General features: G+C 39.3%; 1 protein-coding gene across 1 annotated transcript in view; it reads left to right on the forward strand.

Annotated features, from left to right (window-relative positions):
* Positions 1-21,024, forward strand: part of PARD3B (par-3 family cell polarity regulator beta) — a 799,946-nt gene that overhangs the window by 238,618 nt on the left and 540,304 nt on the right. Inside the window, exons 7-10 of the mRNA XM_075284374.1 lie at positions 7,059-7,184; positions 8,104-8,462; positions 8,585-8,724; positions 11,090-11,218. Of these exons, the coding sequence (XP_075140475.1) occupies positions 7,059-7,184; positions 8,104-8,462; positions 8,585-8,724; positions 11,090-11,218 (754 nt within the window). The remainder of the gene's footprint in view (positions 1-7,058; positions 7,185-8,103; positions 8,463-8,584; positions 8,725-11,089; positions 11,219-21,024) is intronic.

Genomic DNA, 21,024 nt, shown 5'->3' on the forward strand with positions numbered 1-21,024 from the left:
GTCAGACAATGGCACTGTATACCAGTAGTAAAAATTGTGGGTGCACGTAACCCCAATATATTCTTTGAATTCCCAGTCAGAAACTGGCACTATATGGCAGTAGCAAGAAATGAGGGTATTTGTATTCCCAATATACTCTTTGAATTCCCAGTCAGACAATGGCACTGTATACCAGTAGTAAAAATTGTGGGTGCACGTAACCCCAATATATTCTTTGAATTCCCAGTCAGACACTGGCACTATATGGCAGTAGCAAGAAATGAGGGTATTTGTATTCCCAATATACTCTTTGAATTCCCAGTCAGACAATGGCACTGTATACCAGTAGTAAAAATTGTGGGTGCACGTAACCCCAATATATTCTTTGAATTACCAGTCAGAAACTGGCACTATATGGCAGTAGCAAGAAATGAGGGTATTTATAACCCCAATATATTCTTTGAATTCCCAGTCAGACAATGGCACTGTATACCAGTAGTAAAAATTGTGGGTGCACGTAACCCCAATATATTCTTTGAATTCCCAGTCAGAAACTGGCACTATATGGCAGTAGCAAGAAATGAGGGTATTTATAACCCCAATATATTCTTTGAATTCCCAGTCAGACAATGGCACTGTATACCAGTAGTAAAAATTGTGGGTGCACGTAACCCCAATATATTCTTTGAATTCCCAGTCAGAAACTGGCACTATATGGCAGTAGCAAGAAATGAGGGTATTTGTATTCCCAATATACTCTTTGAATTCCCAGTCAGACAATGGCACTGTATACCAGTAGTAAAAATTGTGGGTGCACGTAACCCCAATATATTCTTTGAATTCCCAGTCAGAAACTGGCACTATATGGCAGTAGCAAGAAATGAGGGTATTTGTATTCCCAATATACTCTTTGAATTCCCAGTCAGACAATGGCACTGTATACCAGTAGTAAAAATTGTGGGTGCACGTAACCCCAATATATTCTTTGAATTCCCAGTCAGAAACTGACACTATATGGCAGTAGCAAGAAATGAGGGTATTTATAACCCCAATATATTCTTTGAATTCCCAGTCAGACAATGGCACTGTATACCAGTAGTAAAAATTGTGGGTGCACGTAACCCCAATATATTCTTTGAATTCCCAGTCAGAAACTGGCACTATATGGCAGTAGCAAGAAATGAGGGTATTTGTATTCCCAATATACTCTTTGAATTCCCAGTCAGACAATGGCACTGTATACCAGTAGTAAAAATTGTGGGTGCACGTAACCCCAATATATTCTTTGAATTCCCAGTCAGACACTGGCACTATATGGCAGTAGCAAGAAATGAGGGTATTTGTATTCCCAATATATTCTTTGAATTCCCAGTCAGACAATGGCACTGTATACCAGTAGTAAAAATTGTGGGTGCACGTAACCCCAATATATTCTTTGAATTACCAGTCAGAAACTGGCACTATATGGCAGTAGCAAGAAATGAGGGTATTTGTATTCCCAATATATTCTTTGAATTCCCAGTCAGACAATGGCACTGTATACCAGTAGTAAAAATTGTGGGTGTATATAGCCCCAATTCTATTGCTAGGGGACTTGCAGGGTATTTCTGGGGTGAAGGTGGGGGGGCACACCGTTGGAACGGGTATCGGGGTATATATCGGGTATACGGGAATACACTGACAGTGTATTCCATTCAGGATCCTGGGAAAGCTGGGTTGCGGCGATTGAGCCCGTCAGTGCCACGTTACACTGACAAGCTTCTCCCTGGAATTTAGCTCTTATAAGAGCTGTTGGTTGTCTTCTCCTTCCTATCCTAGCCTGTCCCTGCCTACCCAGAATCTAAGCCCTAGCTAGCTGGACGGAAACCTCCGTCCTCGGTGAATTGCAAGCTCAGAATGACGCGAACCTGGGCGGCGCTGTTCTTTTAAATTAGAGGTCACATGTTTTCGGCAGCCAATGGGTTTTGCCTACTTTTCTCAACGTCACCGGTGTCGTAGTTCCTGTCCCACCTACCCTGTGCTGTTATTGGAGCAAAAAAGGCGCCAGGGAAGGTGGGAGGGGAATCGAGTAATGGCGCACTTTACCACGCGGTGTTCGATTCGATTCGAACATGCCGAACAGCCTAATATCCGATCGAACATGAGTTCGATAGAACACTGTTCGCTCATCTCTACTAAAGAACCCTTTTAAACTACCAAAGGTCTCTTGCCTACTTGCTTCACTAGGCACCAGGGAACTCTTCCATCCATTAGCCATAACATCATATGGGTATGCCCTGACAAAAGAAATAGAAGAGGAGTTTGAGGTGGACTTCTGCATCTAATTCCTCTTCACTTTCCACTCCTTTGGCTTCCCCTTCAGCTTTCTCTCGCTGACTAAGCTCAGATGATTGGGTGGATTCAGTGACGTGGCTCTCTCACCGTGGGTTCTGCTGTTAAATTGGCTGCAGAATCTGTGTAAACATCAAGCAGGATCCTTGTTTTGTCAGTGTCCTACATCAGTCTAAGGCTCCTATTAAAAACAGTGAGAAGCAGGTTCAGCACCAAATTCTCCTGTGTAAATATACCCTAACTGGCATGGGCTCAGCCTCACTTGCTCATTTATAACATGATCTCCTCCCACTTTCTGGAACAAATAGAAGAATTGATACTCCCATTTGAGGCTCGATTCACACAGCTGAAGAACTGCATGCAGCTCTTATTTGCAGTAACAAGTAGCATATTTCCACTATGCCACTATACCAGAGGTTGTCAATTTAATGGCCATTAGCATATAGGTTAAATAGGTTAAAACTGCATGCGGTTCATGAGTGCAGAAGCGCTGTGTAAGCCCAGCTTCACAGATGTCACTGCAATATGAATATTATAGCAAAACTGTAAAAGCCGAGAAAACAATATAAAATCTTCTATAATACTCAGCAACAGTAATTCACATAAACAACAATAACTTTGCATTGGTATTGTTACTGTGAGAAAGTGCCAAAATAAGTAGATTAAACATTGTCCCAACCTCAGACCCCCAGCAAACTGCTACAAGCAGTACCCCTACCCCTTATGACCGTCCCCATGTGAAGTTCGGCTTGAGCCATATTTTTTCTAATATGGTAACTGGGTTTCCAGTGTAATACTTGCTGACTGTGACATTAATATACAGAGAATTTGTCTTTTTTTTTTCTGGTTGTCTCATGTCTTAATGTGGATTACTTGTGATAAGTTACCTACTGCCAAAAAAAGATTTATCCTTTGCTTGAACTACTTAAAAACTGTCTCCAGTTTTCATAAACAAAATTCCCTTCCAAGCTGTCTTCATACATTTTATCTTACATCAGCTCATTGTTTTTTTTTCTTCAGTACTCAAGTTGTACATCAATCTAGTGTTGGCTCCATTTGGCCAGTGCATGCAACTGATCTGTATCTCTTACTCATCCTATTTTCCCAGAATCCCCGTGTGTTTCTGCTGAAGCCTTTCTTTAGCACAAGAAAGTAACCCTCCAAAACATTTCAAGTGTTGCTTACCCGATTTGTGCTTCCTATGTGTCTCCATTAGAGGAAAGTATAGTAATAATGGCGCAGTTATTGCTCGGAGTCATGAAATATCAAATTATTCTGAAGTAGACTAATCATCTACTTAGACGGCATCCCCATAATGCATTTCTAGCATCTAATGGATTTTCTGCCTTTACCATTCCTCATGCAAAGTGCCACCATAGATTTTGTGTAGTCAAAACATTTTTACTTGCCTGGAAGTGCGGGGTTTAACCTGTGTTTTTCCACCAATAATTAACCTTTCATAGGGAGACTCTAGGGGAAAACGTTTTAAAACATGTGGCGCAATGTAAAGTTCTTTGTGTCAGAGAGAGGGGATGTCATCTGGAAATTACTTAATATTGTCTCTCCAACCCACTGATCCATACATATACTTATACCCTGAAATGAATGTAGAGGGCCGGACCCATGTGTCTGTAAAAGTGACAGGTAGTCAGTGGTAAAGTAACCTCAGCACAACGTGAAATTATAATGTTGGAAATCGCCTGCATGCACTGCATCTTCCTTCTGTAATACATTTACTGGAAATGTTTTTCTGATTTCTTTATGTCCTTAAAGCAAAAGAAAATCTTATTTTTTTAATAGTATATTATTTATTCTTTAGCAGTTATTTTATAGGCACCTCTACAAAACTGTATGCAATGGCTAAAGCAAAAGAAACACTGCAACCAATATATAAATATCACCCAGCAAGTGCCCAGTATACACCCATCACTTATGTAGAATAGAAGATGCTAGATTATGGTTCTGTTTTAAATTCTGTTTTTATTGGGTTTAAACATATACTGTACATGTAAAAGCCCAATATTGCTGCGGTGAGCAGTACTAAGTCATGAAAATCATGTAACAAAGGTGCATAAACAAGTTAGAGTGGGTTCACACCTGCGCCCGTGCGCGCTTTAAGCAATCCTGCTGGATTTCTGTCTTGTCCCGAGAAACTGGACAGGGAACGAAAACCTGGCAGTCCGTTTTCAAACCCATTCACTTGTATGGGTTTGAAAACTGACTGCCGAGTTTCCGTCCCCTGTCCAGTTTAGCCGGGGCTGAAGACGGAAACCCAGCTGGATTGGCTAAAGGGCGCAGATGTGAACCCACCCTTATTTATCAAAAAAAATACAATAAGAACATTGAAGATGGTGTCAAAGAAGATACTAGATTATCAGCAGTACGTCACCCCATATAAACATGTTATGAAGTACGGTACATCAGAATGAACAATTCCTTCATCCCCATACAGCCGCATTAGCTTGGTGCGTTTACACGAGCAGGCCTAGATTGAGAATGAATGAATGTTTTTGATCATTGCTCCCCTGTGGACCGATGTAAAGGGGCCTTTAGATACACTGCAGCAGACTCTCCCCAGGCCATGTTTTTGCCCATGCAATTCTGTATTTTGTCTGTTTTAGATTCTCAAGTTTCAAAAGTGTCTAAAGTGAAAATAGTCTTAAAAAAATCCCAACTCTTTATGAAATATGGCACACACAACCTGTAGTGGATTTCAGTTCCTTTTTAGGTGATGCTCACACATTGAGAATTCAATCAGGATTTAGGCAAGGTCTCTGGTTCTCATTTTGACAGACTCTGCTAACATTCTGCTGGCAGTGCACCTATTTTATGCCCTCTTCACGTTCTCAGGAAAAGTTCAGCTTGGAATAATGAATGGACTGCAATTTATAAAATCCACAGCTTGTTTGCTTGAGTTTTAGCTTAGGTTTTCTGCTGTGAATTATCTACATAATCCGCAGTGGATTTGCTATAGGTGAATCCCTGCTGTAGGAACATAACCGAAGACTTTTCTTCACTTGGATTGACTCCAGTTGATGTCCCATGGCATTATCTCATAGTGTGTGCCTGATATAGGCAAAGTAGATCTATAGACGTAGCAAAGTTTAACATTACAATTTAGCACAAAAGACTTTAGCAGAACAGCATCATATGTCTGAAATCACATTTAGATATGAGTATAATGTACATACTCTGTTCGGTATGTATTGTGTTAAAATATATTGTGAATAAAATAGTAGAAATCCATGTTTTCTATATTGAAATTACACCATGAAAGAAAATATTTCTGCAGCACGGTGTCTCAGTGGTTTGCACTGTAGCCTTGCAGCGCTGGAGTCCTGGGTTCAAATCCTGCCAAGGAGAACATCTGCAAGGAGTTTGTATGTTCTGCCCGTGTTTGCATGGGTTTCCTCCCACATACTGATAGGGAAAAAAAAGAAAGTATTCGCTATTGACTGTATTATCCTATTTTACTGTCCCTATCCTTTGTCTCAATATAGTTGTAGCATTGAGATCTATCTCTTTATGGAATGGAGGTACTAATACTGAAAGATGGTAGAGCAGCTAAGAAGTAAGGCTGTCTTTCTTCACCATCTTGTATTAGTGCAGCTATGGTCCGTGCCTCAGAAATCATGTCAGGCTGATCCGCAGCCTTTACAGAAACCACAGTACAGCCTCATCCCAACCAATAGCCATCTGAAGCTGATAATCACAGATAGAACAATAAGCCCATTCAAGTCTGTGGAGCTATGCACATGTCAATTTTTAACAGATCCAAGAGACTGTTCTATTATTTTATAGATTTTTTTTTTATCTTATAATATATTACAAAGTACCGTATATACAAGTATAAGCCGACCTGAATATAAGTTGAGGCCCCTAATTTTACCACAAAAAACAGGGAAAAATTATTGACTCGAGTATAAGCATAGGGAGGAAATGCAGCAGCTACTGGAAAATTTCAAAATTTAAAATGGTCGGAGTTTTTGGGTGCAGTAGATGCTGGTTGCTGGGAAAGGGGAGGGGGTGTTTTAGTTGTCTGTCTGCCCCTTCCCAGAGCTTGAGGGCTGCTTTCCCCCCCCCCACTTGGAATTCATTCTGGCTGTATATAGGGGATCTGCGGTGCTCCTATTAACCCTTTCCCGACGGAACAGGAGCACTGCAGATGCCCTATATTCAGCAGACCGGGCACTTTCAGACACAGGGATACCTAATGTGTTTGTGTTTCACAGTCATTTTCTACTTTTATATGTATTCTAGGGAAAGGAGTGATTTAGAACTTTTATTTACTTTATTTTTTATTATATATTTTTTTTAAAGCTTCTTCTTTTTTCACTATTTTATGGGAGATTCTATACATTACTATTGTGGCTGGTCATAGACCACCCCCCTCCCCCCCAAAAAAATAATTTTTTTTTTTCTTGACTCGAGTATAAGCTGAGGGGGGCTTTTTCAGCATAAAAACTGTGCTGAAAAATTCGGCTTATACTCGAGTATATACGGTATCTTGTATTCATTTTTACTATTAATTCATCAGCAGCTGTTTTATGATTGGATTACTATAAATCTTAATAGAGACTTTACAGTGAATTCACTTTATTTTCTGTAATTCTCTTTTTAGTTACTGTAAGTATGTTTTGTTTAACTGTTTGTTCTTTTATTCTGTGCATTTTTTATCATTTGTCTAGTTTGACTACAGACCTGTGGTGTAATAATATATATGATGTAGTCTAACCTTACGTTTTTAGGGCGCTGGGCCTGTATATACGTGGTATAGAGGAGGGCAGTAGAACTAAACGAGACGGCCTTTTCCAAGAACATGAATGTATTGTGAAAATTAACAAAGTGGATCTTTTAGACAAATCATTTACCCAGTAAGTACAATGGTCTATTCTTATATGTACTGAAAGTGAATATACAGGAAATGCAAAAGTGATTGATGATACAATGTAAGAGCAAAGATTGCCATAATGACAAAATCATGACATCAGTTCAGTCTAATTGTCGGGCAATATTTGTATCTTTTAGCCTCCATGCACACAAATGTATACAAGTACAATTGCATGATAAAATAGCAAGGACGACACATGGATGATATGAGTGTGCCATCTGTGACCCCATGGACCCATACATTTCATTATTCAGCCCTGGTGGCAAATGGACAGGAATGGAACCTGTCTTGAGTGTTGCCCTGAAGGCTCACGGGCCTGTGCTAACACACAGCCAAGAATTTAATAAGAATTTAACTCCATTCGACAACAGCCCCCGTTCTCCCTTCTCCCAATAGCCACTGCACAAACATGCCGAGTACATTCATTGTACAGGGTCCTCTATTCTATAAAAGTTCTAGTAGTCACAGCCTTGACTGGATGTTATATAGCTGCTGTATATGTTCAGTACCTACCATACAATTCCCAGCTGGTGCATGTACCAGGTGACCCATCACCTGCAATGTTTACAAGTGAATGAGCCTGCGTTTTTAAGTTTCCCTTTTATTTAGAAAAAGAAGTCTATATTCACTTAGTTTTCTGCTTATTATTATGTCCTTCCTATTTGTGTCTTTCTGACCCTGCTATCCCAAAAGACACTTTTCTACTCTGCCCTTTGCCCTTTTCTTTCTCACATAGCAACCCATGTGTATTTTTCAATTGTTTCAGCCCATCAGCCCAAATTTATAGGAAAGTGAAAAAAAGTAACAAGAATCAGGAGTGCATGCCTCCTTCTACCAATAACCCTATATATGTTTCACATATAAACCATCTAAACTGTGTGTTTCATTCATCTTGCTTATAGGGCTCAAGATGTATTCCGTCAATCAATGAAGCATCCTAGTGTTTTAGTAGAGGTGATTCCATCTCAGAACCGAGAACTGTATGAGAGGGCCAACATTTCTTCTTTGTCAGTCTCGGACAATCATGATGATGAGGATGATGAAGTTCCGAACATAAAGCCGCCTCCTCCACCTATTAATGCAAAGTTAAATTCAAAGATGACTGAGCAAAGTAATGGCTTAGAATCTGCCCAACCATTATACCCTTCACAAGTCCCTGATTTGGCAAGTCATCTCGGTACATATTCCCCTCCATCTTTGTCACCTTTGGGATTTGGGAGCAAGAGATATGCCAAGAGAATAAGAATTGACCTGAAAAAAGGTAATTTCAATTTTATGACTTTATGAACTGCACTTTTACCCTTCAACAAGTACTTTTACAATAGTATTAAGTAACTGTTTTGTTCATCTTTCACATTTTTTTGTTGTTAATATCCATTCCAGGTCCAGATGGACTTGGATTTACAGTTGTCACTAGAGACTCTACTGTACATGGACCCGGTCCTATTTTTGTAAAGAACATTCTTCCCAAAGGAGCAGCCATAAAGGATGGACGACTCCAGTCTGGAGACCGGATAATTGAGGTATGTGGCCTGTCTGTTCTGTTCTCCTTTTCTGGAAAACTAGACTCATACAAAGGCCAAGAACATTCACAATTCTCATTTAAATCTCATCACTCCAACATTCATGTGTAATTTATTTAGCATGTGTAGTTTATACTGACTCATTGTAGGAGGGATTTTGTGATCAGCATGAAATATCTTAGATAAGGTAAGATAAAGTTTGGATTGCAAGTGATAAAACATACTTGTTAAAATCTAAACCTATTTTAAAGCTGTTCTATCCAGTATGTATCATCAGTCTGAAGTGTTTTATGGTTTCAAACTCTATATAGGAGATTCTTTAAAGGGACTCTCCAGGGAGTTTATTAAATTTTTTTGTTTTGTTTTTAACATTCTCTTAGAGCTTTTAGATGCTGTACCCAGGGGTTCTGGGCTGGTTTCAGCCTTGGGCTAAGTCATGGGATTGCAACCAGTATCTGGCCTTTGGGTCCCTCGGTCTCCTCCTTTCTCTCTCTTTTTTACCATTAGTTACCTGTGCTATAGGAGCTGGCTTTACTATAGCCCGTCACCCCTCAAAAACTGGAAAGGAAGGAAGAGGTGGTTCAATCTAGTTGACCAGATTACCCTACCTACAGTGTGCCCTTGTCATGCCCCTTTTGCAGTAAATGATGAGCTTGGCATAATACAGACAATTTTAATATCTATCTATCATCCATCCATCCATATCATGTGTGATCTATAATACATTAGGAGAAAAGTCCTTATGGTAGACTGAAACATTGCTGAATATGAGTAAATAAGTAATTTATATTTTCCTTAGCAGCTACTTGACAGCTGGGACATTTTTATTTTTATATTTTTTTCCATTTTCTGGATTGTTATAGTCTGTTGGTTGGGCTTGACTTGCTGGCACCCACCTGCCAACTACCTGAGTACTGTTGTATTTTTTATTTTTATATAGATAGCTCAATAGTGCTATAGCTTCATAAATCCAAGACTATAGATTGGACATTCCCTTCCTTGGATGAACTCTGTGCGAAGTTGGTAATGATTCTTTTATGTTTGAATGTTTTATATGTTTTAGTTCTGTTTTCCAATTTACAGCAATGTAACCTCTTCGCTCTATGGTCCTTGTTCAGCATGCTGTGAAATGGCTTTGCCAGTGCAGGGGGGAAAGGGTCAGCTATATTATAATGGCAAACAGGCTGTATTATTTTGCTGTAAAGCAAGTGCTGGGTTTCTGTGTTTTGGTTATGCAGTCTGAGTTTTCTTGTTCTAGAGAATGCTTACTGTATTACTGGGTTGTCTTCTACAGATATGCCAGAAAGTGATTTCCTATAGGATTATGTACTGTATAACAGTGTTGTCCAAAAAGGAGTTTATGAATACTATATGAATAGTAAGGCTACTGCAACATGTATGCTGATGTACATATGACATTAGAGATCTGGAGTTCAGAAAACATGGCTGCTTTCTTTAAAAACAATACCAGTCTTGTCCTTGGTCTGTGTTTCTGGTATTGCAGCCCAGCCACAGTTCCAGTTATATTAAATGTTTTCTCAGCCCAAGAAACACTCAGTTGTAGTTTATAGTGTAAAGTTTCTGGCCGGATCAAAAGGGGCAAAGTTATATAGTTAATGTATTTCCTGTGACTTGTATAATGCCAACATAAACTGCACTACTGAGATTGTCACCATTTTCCATTAGTCTGTTCCCATTCAGTCTCACAATCTTTGTTTCCTATCTTGGATACACACTAGGTCCATTGTTACTGAACTCCTATTAAACTATCTATATGTTAGAGCGGGGAATGGGATCCGTAGAGAAACTGCCAATACATGCAAAACCCAGAGTAATAATTGAAGACACTGGGGAGGTCTGGAAAAATAACAAACGTCTTTCCTCACCTCTCTGGGGTTCCACCACTGCAGTCATCTTTACTAACACTTGTTTCAAAGTGTCATGCCATCAACATGCCCCATGTGATCTCTGGGGCTAAATCACAAGCCTTTCATGGCCCCAGAGCCTCTGATTTCATCCAGGAGGCTAGTAGATGCTAATAGAAACGGTGTAAGCGTGAAACAGCCTGTTGCTGTCTGTCTGTCCGCAGCTGATATCTGTCTGCACCGTGTTCAATAAAAGGAGTTTTTGTATCTGGACTGTGTGCTGCTCCTCCACTCTCTTCATTTGTATAATGCAACTACTTTTAATGAGAAGAGGATATTGCAGTCATTGTATCTTATTAACTCAATTTGGAGACTTTGAGATATTGTAGTTCTATGCAATTTACAAATTCAAGTATGTTCTTTTATAGTCTGTGTATTGCTTTAAGAGCAAATTTTAGTATGATATTAGACTGATAACTAAATGTTATTTCCTTATTTAGGTTAAAGGCCAGGCAATTGCTGGCAAGACACAAGAGGAGCTGGTGGCCATGCTGAGGAGTACCAAATTAGGAGAGACCGTTTCCCTAGTGGTGGCCCGTCCAGAGGATGCCTTTCTGCCCCGTGAACTGGTAATTTTAATAACACTACATTCTTAATGCCTTTTTCTTGTGAGACTGACTAGGTCTCAGTGAGACGGCAGACTATAGTCTGCTAGCTCAGCGTACACTATATCAAAATCAACAATGATTTACTATCAGGCCATGAAATTTGATTTTCAACCCCTGGTGACATCATAAGCTATGGGATGTGATGTTGTCATGGGTATCACACAGCTCCTGATTTATGGAGAAGTCCATGAATATATCCAACTCTAGAGAAAATGTATAGATGATTTAAAAGCACCATGACAAGTCATAAAATGTAACCCTGCAGGATTTAAAAGGCACACCGAGGTAAAGTGGCACGCTGATCTGATCCCAGCATGATAAATGCATGGTTCAGCTTGTCTGCTCTTATTGTATTACTCAAATGGTTTCAGTAAACACTTTGTGCAATTCCTAATAAGACTTGAGATATTCTTTAATTATAACAAATTTTTCACTGGCGATTGATTTTTTTCAGACGTCAGGGTGCCTTTCCTTGAGCACTGTCAGCTTTCTAATACAGTTCCACATTTACATTTGTAAGGAAGTTACGCCAGCATGTGTGTACAAGTGAGAGCAGAGAGATAAAAGACAAGGCTGCAGAAATGGTCTTAATATTCATTTCTTGCAAGGGTTATTAAAGGATATATCAAATACATCATTCTTTTTTAGAAGAAGCAGAGGTGCATTTATTAAAGGTGTATTCTACTCTTAGATTAATACAGTTTATCTGTTATATTATGAAGTTATGCAACATCCTAATGTATTTTTACTTCATATAGTATCAGATATCTGCCACGTTCTCCACTTTCTTATTTGTGGAAATGAAGGTGGGCAGCCTACAAAAAAACAGTGTGATTTATACCTAATATCTATGACAGCTCCTGCTGGACATAGTTTTCAATTTTGGCACGTGGGACGTCACGAGGTGCACCAAAATAATTAAGAGGTCAAATAATTCAGGTGCAAAAGTGGGAATGAATTAAGACTGGCGGAAGAAACACCAGTCTTAATAAATCCCACTCCATAGTGTGCAGGTCTGTGACCGCCACATGAAAACACAGCCTTAATGATATTAAGGAAACAACAGTCTTAAGAAATTCCCCGCAGTTTGATCCTCATTGAAGGGTCATGTCTTATTCTCACCAAATTTAAAGCTCTAAATCAGCAGATAATATCCAGGAATTGAAGACAGAAATAAGAATGAAGACTAAGTAATGAAATGTTTTTTGAACGAATAAATCAGAGCAGCCAGTGGAAGCAGTGAGGGAGGCCAATGTTATTGTGAGCTTTGGGTGTACGAAGTACAGTGTTTTTAAGCCTATGAAATTCACCTGCCCAGGCCACTCTTGAAATTCGTTTACAAACAAAATCGCTTTATTTTACTCTACTTGTTTGTCTACTTTCTTTGGTTTGCAGCACAGCTTTATCCTCCAGGCTTTATCTGTCTACTTTTAAAGGGAGCCCACCAGCAGGAAAATCTGTATCTATCATCTGCCTTTACACTTTACATACATTTCTGTCTTATTCTCTATTGCAGTTCAATTTTCATAAAAATCAGTGTAGAATTCTTATGCAAATTAGCTGAAAAGGGCTTTAGGGGCCTTTCCTCTCCAGTTGGGGGCTCTGCGCTCCACTCTAGATAACTATCCATAACTGCAGACATAGCGTGACAGAGTGGAAGAATTGGGGGCAGAGCAGGGTGGCAGATAGGGGTGGTTATCTAGAGCAGGGAAGCCCATAAAGCCCTTGCATAAGATTAAATCACTGATTTTCATGAAAATGGAGCTGTAATGCAGAATAAGAAAGACTTCTTTGGAAAGTGTAGAAGTCACCCTTCAAGCTACTGTCATTAGTCTGATACTGATTTTCCTGCTGACAGACTCCCTTGAACCCCTTTGCAACATCCGTTGTACTATTACAGTGGATGTCGGTTCTTTGACTGAGGAAGGTTATCTCTGCAGTCTGTGACTGGCTGAGCAGACATTTCCACCAGTTTCTTGTTGATTTGAGACTGGAACAGGAAGTGGAGGCCAACATTGGAACCGCCCTGATGGGTTGAGCTATTTTTCATAAGCTATTAGCACTCCACTGCCACCAGTCTTTCACTGACTAGATAACCCTAGTGTCCAACCCGACGTGACCTGCTGTCTCTTTTTTGCACTTGGGAAAAGGCCATTGTGAGGGCCGAGACACGTCGTGCTGTGTGCTGTACTATATTTTATCCAATAAATTATTCAATTTTGGATCTTGGTGTACCATTCTCTTATGCACACCAGAGAGCGTGGTTCTTCCATAACAGACCTCTGGCCCTCTACTCCTGTAGATAACCCTTTTATCAGCCATAGACATTCATGCAGTACCTTGGTGACTTAGGCACCAACAGAAGGCTTAGCACCTCTCTGCCATTGTTTGCTAGGGAGTAATAAGAATTCTATTACAGTAATATATCTGTGCATTTATGGTCTGTTCTAGCTCCACATACATTTTTGCCAAAGGAGGGAGTAGAGTCCATCAGGGGTAAATGAACCACTGATCAGAAGATTTGTCCATGTGAATATATGCCAATTTTTTATTAACAAACGGATTTCTTTGTATATGGCTAATGTTCCAACCTTTTATTTGTCATTGACGGAGCTCTTAGATTTCCTGCCTGCACTGAGGTTTACATTAGTTGTGTTATCTCCCTGTTAGTAACTCATAGCTGTTTCCACTGGTATTTAATCGTCTGCCATACGAGATGTATCAGTTCTATTATAGACGGAGAATGCGGTGTCCTGCTTTATCTTGATGGATGTAGGTGTGTGGATCTGACCTCTTATTGAGGAGCGTGCAGGATGAAGGTCTGCTCAAAAGCTTCCTCTTCCTGTCTGACACAAGGAATTGGCCAGACGATGTCATCTGCACAGCTCTCATAAAATGACCATTCAATTGCTTTTATCTTGAGCCTCATTTTCCCTGTAGCACATGTCCAGGTTTTCCTGTTTCATTGTTGTTTTTACTCTCTCCTGTATATATGTGTAAGTGTGGGAATATATCAGTGACACACTCAGGAAGCTCGGTGGAAAGTTTCACGTCTGGCTTCTGACCCTGCATATTTTAGAGAGAGAATAGAGAAATATTAACTATATTTTTAATGTGTCTAAGTCTATAACGCCCTGAATAAGTGTGACATGTATTTAAAGAGGACCTATCTTGTCCCTAAAAAACAAAACAATAGCATACCTTTATTGATTAGGACATTTTTTTTTCTGTTGGCCGTGCACAATCCCCCATAATAAGTGCTGTTAATTTCTGTGCCCTTTACATTAATTAATTAATTAATTAATTAATAGCTGGGTGGTCACTACTACCAGGGGCCAATGGGGTAAGAGCTAGTGTAAGAGCTGCTAAAGCAGAGTGTGATCCCATAAGGGTTATTCATTATCGGGAGGTTACGCTGCTGTGACTACTCTGACACTGTCTGGACACTGTGGGATTGACTCAGGTTCATGCCTCTTTGGCACAGGGAGGTGCAGAAGACCGCTCCATTGTCTTCTCTAACGCTAGGAATACAAGAAATTTAGACCTGTCTCTTCATGTTGACTTTCCTTGATCTAAAAAAATAAAATAAAATAAAGCAAAAAAATTATATGCGCCTAGAAGTGGAGTTTACTGTGAACTTATTGAAAATATTATGTTATCAAGCATCCGGATCTGTGAATTGTTGGGAGGGTATTTCAGGTTTAATCAATTGCTCTTGCAGCTTTTGTTGTCATAGTTTAATAATTGTAATTACTTGCTCAATTTTAACACAATTTGTGACTGACAATTTCACACGGTAACACGTTAATGATTATATAAGAACTCATTAGCTGGAGTTAATTTTTCACTTTGGTGGGAAAACTGTTTCTCAAAATGTATGGCATACATGTCACTCTTAAGTAAAATAGCAGGGTGGTGATTTTCTACATAATCCCATAAAGTTTGTCTGCCATTTACCTCTGTAATGTTTGACTTTCATAACCAACTTATCTAGAGCAAATTTTATTTCTGATAAAGGTGGGTAATGCAATTTCTAAAAGCACAGAAAAAGTGCTGGGAACTTATTTTAATATTTTTTATGGATTGTCGGATCACATAACAAATATGATAATAAAAAAAAATGACGTCAATAGGATTTTTCTCTAATCCCAACAATCAGCTGCTACTGCCAGGGAAGCAGTGTCTGCCCATTCGTTTCCGCTGCAGCAGCCCTTGCAGGACAAATAGAGCATTAGTTTGATGCCGTTCAGATGAGAGTAATACATGGACAAGTCCTTTTATCAGACTACCCCTTTAGGGTATGTTTACAGAGGTGGACACACTGTGGATTTTCCATCTGGATTTGGCGGGAGGTTAATCCATTGTGTGTTACAGTATCAGCAAAGTGGATGAAACGTAACCAAATCTCATTCACACACTGCAGAAAATATTTGCAACATAAACTAACATGTTCATTTATGATGTGGATTTTGATTTTACTCTTTGCAATGACAAATTTGCATGTAACACATGTACTTCGCCAAGGATGGTACAAACTGTCAGAAGTTGTAGTAGAGCTCGTGTGATGTGTGCAGATACTATAACACAACAGCGATTCCAGTGAACCAGATTCTCTGTAGTTCTTATAATCCTTACTCTCTATCTATCCGCTTTACCATATTTTTTAACGGGAACAAGGTTGATGTGTCAAAACTTGTGAAGGTCATGCATGAACCAAGGTTTTTCAGGAGTGATATACCTTCTATCCGCAGTACTATATCTGAGTAATGTTCAATTACAGGATAGTGTGCCCACACGGAAAGACATAGCACAGTGTGAAATTGGTATTGCAGAGGGCAACAGGAATGATTGAAGGTTTAAAATATGATGGGAGATTAGCCAGTCCTGACATCTATAGTCTGGGAGAGCAGGTGGAAAGAGATGACCTCCCAAAGATACCCACTGTACCGCCGAAGAAAGCCTCGTATTGATTTGTGCGAGCAGTTTGAAATAATAACTAACTTGAAAACAAGAGGTCATGTTCTGGAGTAGGGCAGGGGAATATATTATATAACCAATTCTGGCAGCATTCTGTTGTGGAGTGAAAAGTAACGCTATGTAAAATTGCCGAAAACTGGGACAGCTTCATCTGTCTTTAGGAGGAGGAAAAGGACACGCATTTAATGAGGAGGAAGCTGAAGAACATTGGATGTATAGACCTCTTAGAAATGGAAGGTTGATAGCTGCGTTATTTGTTATTGTAAGAACAATTTGTTTGGTAAAATTTAAATTTTATTAATTCTTTGACTCAGAAAATTAGCTTTTTATTTTTGGTTTTTCTGTGAAATTTTTCATCTTAGGGCTTCTTTGGTAGTGAGGTTTGTTAATACTAATGGATTGCAATACTTTTATTTAAAGCATAAATTGCTTTTTACAAATAAATAGTTCAGATGAATATAAGAAACTTTGTGATATATCTAATTAAAGAAATAGGTTTCCTCTATTTATCAAGCAGAGTTACTTTTTGCATATTATACATTGAGGAGGGGAGAGGCAGGAGGAGGCAGCGGCTGGAAAAAAAATACAAACAAGTATCAGCAGCTGCCACAGTCTCCTGCACTATAGGGAGTTATTTTAACGTTGCTATGCTTCAGGAGTGTCTATCAGCAGGTGATCTGTGAACAGTCGCCTTGTCCCCCTCCCCTCTCCATAGAGTTCTGTGTGTGATTTGGGTATCAATAGAGATTCTATGAAAAAAAGAATGATAAAAAAAATATGAAGAGCAGCTCCATTAGTGGAAAAAGAAACTACTCAGCCATTCACTTACCTCTGCCCCTACATGGTGCATGTACTGAATGTGACATCTGAAGCAAGCATTCGGCTAAGCATTCACGTTAACAATATATGTGACATCACATCTTCTGGTTTGACGGAGAAAGACAGCCCAGAGGAATGCACCCGCTGCATTGAAACAGCAGGAACTTTAAAGGTGATTTTTTTGTTTCCCCTTTTCTACTCATGTCTGCGTCCCTTCATTTTTTTTTTAATATGTTGTTAAACCTATTTAAGCATAAACAAATTGTAATTTAGTTGGAAAAAAATCCTAAAAACTTTAAGTAAAAGATTTGATTGCAAACTTAAAAAGCAATAATGGTCGATATCTGAAAGCTCAGTAAAGACTTTGTTTCCCTGTAGCACACCACTGCACCATTACAGGGGAAAGTTGATGCTGTTGACTTTTTCTGGCTACAGCAGGGCCATCAGTAATTTTCCTTGTACCTTAAGGTACTAGAAATCGCTTGACCTAGTTATTTAAACAATCTTGTTTTGTTCTGTAATGAACAAAGGAAATGATGATGAGATTACCTTTTCCACTGAGGATGAAGATCAGTAAAGCAATATTATGACCAACCGCAGACAGTACTAAACTATTATCCGATTAGTCATTTATCCTAATTCTACTAGCATTTCCTGCCAGCTGTTGTCATGTAACAGCGGGAGAGGGAGCTGTCTGCTGAACTCAGGAGACAACCTTGATTTGCTTAATTACCGGCAACCATTGAGAGTGTCCTCTAATTAGAATATCATGCAAGGTGCATTTCAGTATGATCGGAGCCAGTCCATCTGCCACTGCATGTTTAGCTATAAGTTACCTACATGTGACAATCATTACATATGTAACGGGTTAAGGAAGTGTTAATGCATCTCTGTGTGAATTACCTCAAAGTGTGTATCTTAACAGATTCCATTTAGTGGAGGGCTGTGAAAAAAATACTTGCAATGCAACATTTACAAAAGTACTGTTTATGTAAAAAAAATATCAGAAACAATATTTAAATGAAAGGGGATTAAGGCTAAGTATCACGGTATAGGGTCCCGGGGAAAAAAAGGATAAACATTTTCCCAGGACCCTATACTGTGATACTTAGTTGAAAGAGGGTGGTTCATATACCGCCTGTGAAGTACTTATATAGTGGGGATTAAAGCTAAGACTAGGCCTAGATGTCCTGTTCCTGATGAAACAGATTAAACAGGGCACCAAGTAACATACAGTACTAACCTGAGTGAAGGAATACATTATTTTGGGGTAAATCAGAGTGAATATAGAAACAGCCTGAAAATGGAGGATGGTTCAGATGAAGGAGAGGTCAATATGCAGGGAACCCAATGGTTAATTTTTGGCTGAACTGCCCCATCTGATGTACAGTAGATTGACGTAGGTGGTGAGTCTTTAGAGATAATTTTGCCCTCTTGCTGTCACCACAGCAGAGAGGCTCCTGTTCAAACCAGATGTGTAACTTCATCACGTTTGTTCAACCATCTAATGTACATTGTCCTCTGACTCTAAAACTATAAACTGTATTAAATTTGGCCACAGCATTTTACATTACCTGCAAAGTGGATGCGATTCTGGTTAATCCCATGCACATATTGCAGAAAAAAAAATTTCTGCAGAAATGCTGCAATTTCAAAATGCAAGCAGTTTTGTAAATCACAGGTTGTCAATTACACCTATGAAAACACTGGCAGTTTCCGAATAGATATAATAGAAGCAGAAAGTCCACAGAGGAAAACTCTCTGCAAACTTTCTGTGAAAAGTGTTGCTGAAAAAAATGTGGTGTTTCTACTGTGTGTTTTTCAGCAGCGTTTTTTTTGGCTGTGGTTCGCTACGTGGAACCTTAGCCTCAAAGGATTTTATGGGAGAAGAATATTGATGAGCTATCACTAAGATAGACCATTGATATCAGATTGGTGGGAGTCTGATTGTCTTGATATCCACCAAGGAGATGCAATACTTGGCTGCTTCAAACAACTGATCATTGGAAATACCAACAATTGGACCCCACCAATATGATTTTAATGACCTTCCTTCTTGAAAACCCTTTTAGACTCAGGCGTCATTCTTTACAAAATCTGTAGTTTTTTTGTTACAGATTTTGCTGTGGATTTGTGCCAAAGCTAGGAGTTGATTTAGCAAAAAAGGAGAAGTATAAGTGTGGCCTCAGCTTAAAATACAGTGAAGGAAATCCGTATTTGATCCCTTGCTGATGTTGTAAGTTTGTCTACTGACAAAGACATAAACAGTCTATAATTTTAAGGGTAGGTTAATTTTAACAGTGAGAAAATATCAAAAATAAAATCCAGAAAATTCACATTGTATAAATTTTCTAACTGTATTTGCATTTTGCAGAGAGAAATAAGTATTTGATCCCTCTGGCAAACAAGGCTTAATACTTGGTGGCAAAACCCTTGTTGGTGCGCACAGCAGTCAGACGGTTTTGTAGTTGATGAGGTTTGCGCACATGTCAGGAGGAATTTTGGTCCACTCCTCTTTGTAGATCATCTCTAAATCATTAAGATTTTGAGGCTGTCGCTTGGCAACTCGGAGCTTCAGCTCCCTCCATAAGTTTTCTCTGGGATTAAGGTCTGGAGACTGGCTAGACCACTCCGTGACCTTAATGTGCTTCTTTTTGAGCCGCTCCTTTGTTGCCTTGGCTGTATGTTCTCGGTCATTGTCCTGCTGGAAGACCCAGCCACAACCCATTTTAATGTCCTGGTTGAGGGAAGGAGGTTGTCACTCAGGATTTCACAGTACATGGCTCCTTCCATTCTCCCATTGATGCAGTGAAGTAGTCCTATGCCCAAAACCTAATGTTTCCACCTCCATGCTTGACAGAGGGGATGGTTTTCTTTGGGTAATAGGCAGCATTTCTCTCCCTCCAAACACAACAAGTTGAGTTAATGCCAAAGAGGTAAATTTTGCCTCATCTGACCACAGCACCTTCTCCCAATCACTCTCAGAATCATCCGGATTGGTCAGATGAGGCAGAAATTAAGCTCTTTGGCATTAGTTATTATAATGTTATTTCTTTCACTATACATTCTCCAGCAATACACATTTAACACCTATATACATAATAGGTGATAAAGGTTATATTTAGGGATATATTTAGGAGTCCTCACTTGTAGGACCCCCCACGATCACTAGTACTAAGTCACTGCACCACAGTACATAAATGACCAGCGTTCAGTGATAACCAGTGTCTCTAGGTCACTTGTTATTTACCATCACACTTGTGCATGATAATGATGAGCACATGTGATCATCATTTTACATGGCCAATTGTTAAGTTGAACAGATATACCAAACTCTGTGTGGCCAGTTCAGGTCACTAATTTATGGCGTATTTACATGAGCAGACAAACCATTCCAAGCTCCATTTACATGGAAGTGTCATTGGCAATATGTGTGGACGGTGGTCAGTCTTAAACTGGACAATGATCACGTGTGAACAATCGTTCAGTCGTTTATCACCCTGTGTCAATGAGCCTTAAGAGACAAATGTAACAACCTGAAGGACACACAATGAATGGTTATTGTTTAAACCTACCGCACTATGTTTAGTTATGCTAGGTATGACTCATAAAAGAAGATGAAAGAAGCTGTCATCATGTCATTGAAGTAGAACACCTCCACAGTACTGGTTTTTTTTTTTTTTTTTTTTTTTTTAACTTATAAATAGTTCATATTGACATGTGTATGATGGGAATTTCTATGGTGGATGTTCCACATATGCATGTTCCAAAGCTACTTGAGGTAAAAGTTGAAAGTGATGGTGGGAAAACTGCAAGGCTGTTGGAAAGAAGACTTGGCAATGAAAGACAGTATTGTTTTATGTGACATTAACATGGAAAAGTTCATGTGGCAAATTACCTGCCCTAACCCAGACAACACATTCAGGAAGGATGCCAGGAAGAGCAGCAAATTGACTAATTGTATTACAGTG

The sequence above is a fragment of the Leptodactylus fuscus genome, chromosome 8, assembly GCF_031893055.1.
Source record: "Leptodactylus fuscus isolate aLepFus1 chromosome 8, aLepFus1.hap2, whole genome shotgun sequence".
Taxonomy (NCBI): Eukaryota; Metazoa; Chordata; class Amphibia; order Anura; family Leptodactylidae; genus Leptodactylus; species Leptodactylus fuscus.